Genomic DNA, 1,872 nt, shown 5'->3' with positions numbered 1-1,872 from the left:
AGACGTCACTCCCATTACGCACGCACCTCACTTCACATGTAAATGAGCACAGTACATCAACACCGGGACGATTAAGCTCGAAGCTTTTGGGGGAACTTTCGACACCTCGATTCCCTTACGCACCCGAACTCCCCTCCCCTGTCCCCTCTACGGCCCTCCCTCCCTCGCTCTCCCCCTCTCGCTTTTTTAAAATATGAAACGTAATAATTCAAAAGTTGTTTATTCTGCCTTTCCAGAGGGAGAGGAAGGAGCGTCACGGAGCTGGAGGGTCGCCGGCGCTCGAGCGAATGAGCTGCCCTCTGTTGTTTATTTAGCCGGAGGGGGCGGGGCTTCCGAGGCCCGTGGCGATGGATGGTCCGCGATTGCCATATGAGGGGCGGCAGATTGTTTGGTTCGTTTGGTGGTCTTTCTCACTTGTTATTTGATTTTTTGGATAGTTTTCGGAATTAGGGTGGAGGTTGCTTCTCTAAAGATGAGGGAAATTCGAGGGAGGAAGTGAAGCGCGTGTGTATAGATGGCCCGGAGCCGCCATGATGGCAGCTGCCAACACAGTATCTCATTGGTCTCGGCCGTGACTCCGCCCCGGACGGTGGAGGCTCCGCCCACCCGTCCTTTTTCGGTCATATAAATACCGGGCCGACGGAGGCGCTGGTAGATTTCTCATAGCACTCGTGGATTGTTGTTGCGCATTTGCTCACGCCCGCTCGAACGCTCGAAAAAAAAAGAAGAAAAAATGGACAAATCCACCGCCGTCAGCGAGCAGAAACCCGCTCAGAAGCCCAAGCTGTCCTTCAGCATCGACGCCATCCTCGGCAACGACGACGGCGGCAGCGTCCGCACGCCCACGCCCTCGCCGGACCCCGAGTGCCGCCCCGCCTCCTCCTGCAGCGCCACCAGCGACGTGTCCTTCGCCAGCCACGACTCCGACCGGTCCGCGAGCCCCTCGGCGGCGCCCGCGGGGAGGCCCGTCCAGAGCGCCGTGCCCGCGCAGTGGGTCCCCGCGCACCCGTACTTCCAGTTCGCCGCCGCCGTGCACGGTAAGTTGCCCTGGCCCGGAAGCCCCTCGGCGGAAGCCCCTCGGCGGAACCCAAGCCTCCCTGTCCCGAGTGTGAATAAGAGTGTCCCTCCCTGCCCTTGCCTCCCGCGGCCGCAGTCTAACCGAGCCTTGTCTTCCCACAGGATCGCCGGCCCTCCCCAAGCTGCCCAGCTCGGTGGTTTTGCGCAAGCACAAAGCTAACCGGAAGCCGCGCACGCCCTTCACCTCAGAGCAGCTGCTGGCGCTCGAGAACAAGTACCGCGAGAAGCAGTACCTGAGCATCGCCGAGCGCGCCGAGTTCTCCGCCTCGCTCAGCCTGACGGAGACGCAGGTCAAGATCTGGTTCCAGAACCGCCGCGCCAAGGACAAGCGCCTCAAGGAGGCCGAGCTGGAGCGCCAGAACCGCCCTCTGTACCCGACCTACGGCGGCCTCCTCCCCATGGGCGGCATCGTGCCCTCGCTGGCCCTCCAGAGGCCCCTGGTGCCCCTCCTCGGCTAGAGCCCCGGAGAGACGCCCTTGCAAGTACCTGCAGCAGCACAAGACAGCCCCGGCGCCCCCCTGAGGCCTCCTCCTCTCCGTCGGCCTCCTAGTCACCCGCCGCCACGGTAAGGGCCTCTCCCTGTCGCTCTGGTCATGCGAATGATGAACTTCAGTCAGAATGCCGATCGCTGGCTCTCTTTAGCTGTCACTCGTGAGGCAAACCTAGAACATTATCCTCATTGAAATCCCTCAGCTCCTTCAGATTTGAAAGTAAATCAATTAAGAGATCGATAGGCCATTTACACCTTTTTAATTTATTCATTTTCTTTAGCTTTAAGAATACACAGGTAGTTAT

The 1,872-nt window shown here is 59.8% G+C and overlaps 1 protein-coding gene across 1 annotated transcript in view; it reads left to right on the top strand.

The window, feature by feature from the left end:
- Window positions 1–564: 564 nt before the first annotated feature.
- Window positions 565–1,872, top strand: part of LOC119594423 (homeobox protein MSX-3-like) — a 1,681-nt gene continuing 373 nt past the window's right edge. The window contains exons 1-2 of the mRNA XM_037943483.1: window positions 565–1,037; window positions 1,180–1,642. Of these exons, the coding sequence (XP_037799411.1) occupies window positions 734–1,037; window positions 1,180–1,535 (660 nt within the window). The 5' untranslated portion in view covers window positions 565–733 and the 3' untranslated portion in view covers window positions 1,536–1,642. The remainder of the gene's footprint in view (window positions 1,038–1,179; window positions 1,643–1,872) is intronic.

The sequence above is a fragment of the Penaeus monodon genome, chromosome 33, assembly GCF_015228065.2.
Source record: "Penaeus monodon isolate SGIC_2016 chromosome 33, NSTDA_Pmon_1, whole genome shotgun sequence".
Taxonomy (NCBI): Eukaryota; Metazoa; Arthropoda; class Malacostraca; order Decapoda; family Penaeidae; genus Penaeus; species Penaeus monodon.
The sequence above is the reverse complement of the archived record's forward strand: the minus strand, read 5'-3'. Positions and strand labels throughout refer to the sequence as shown.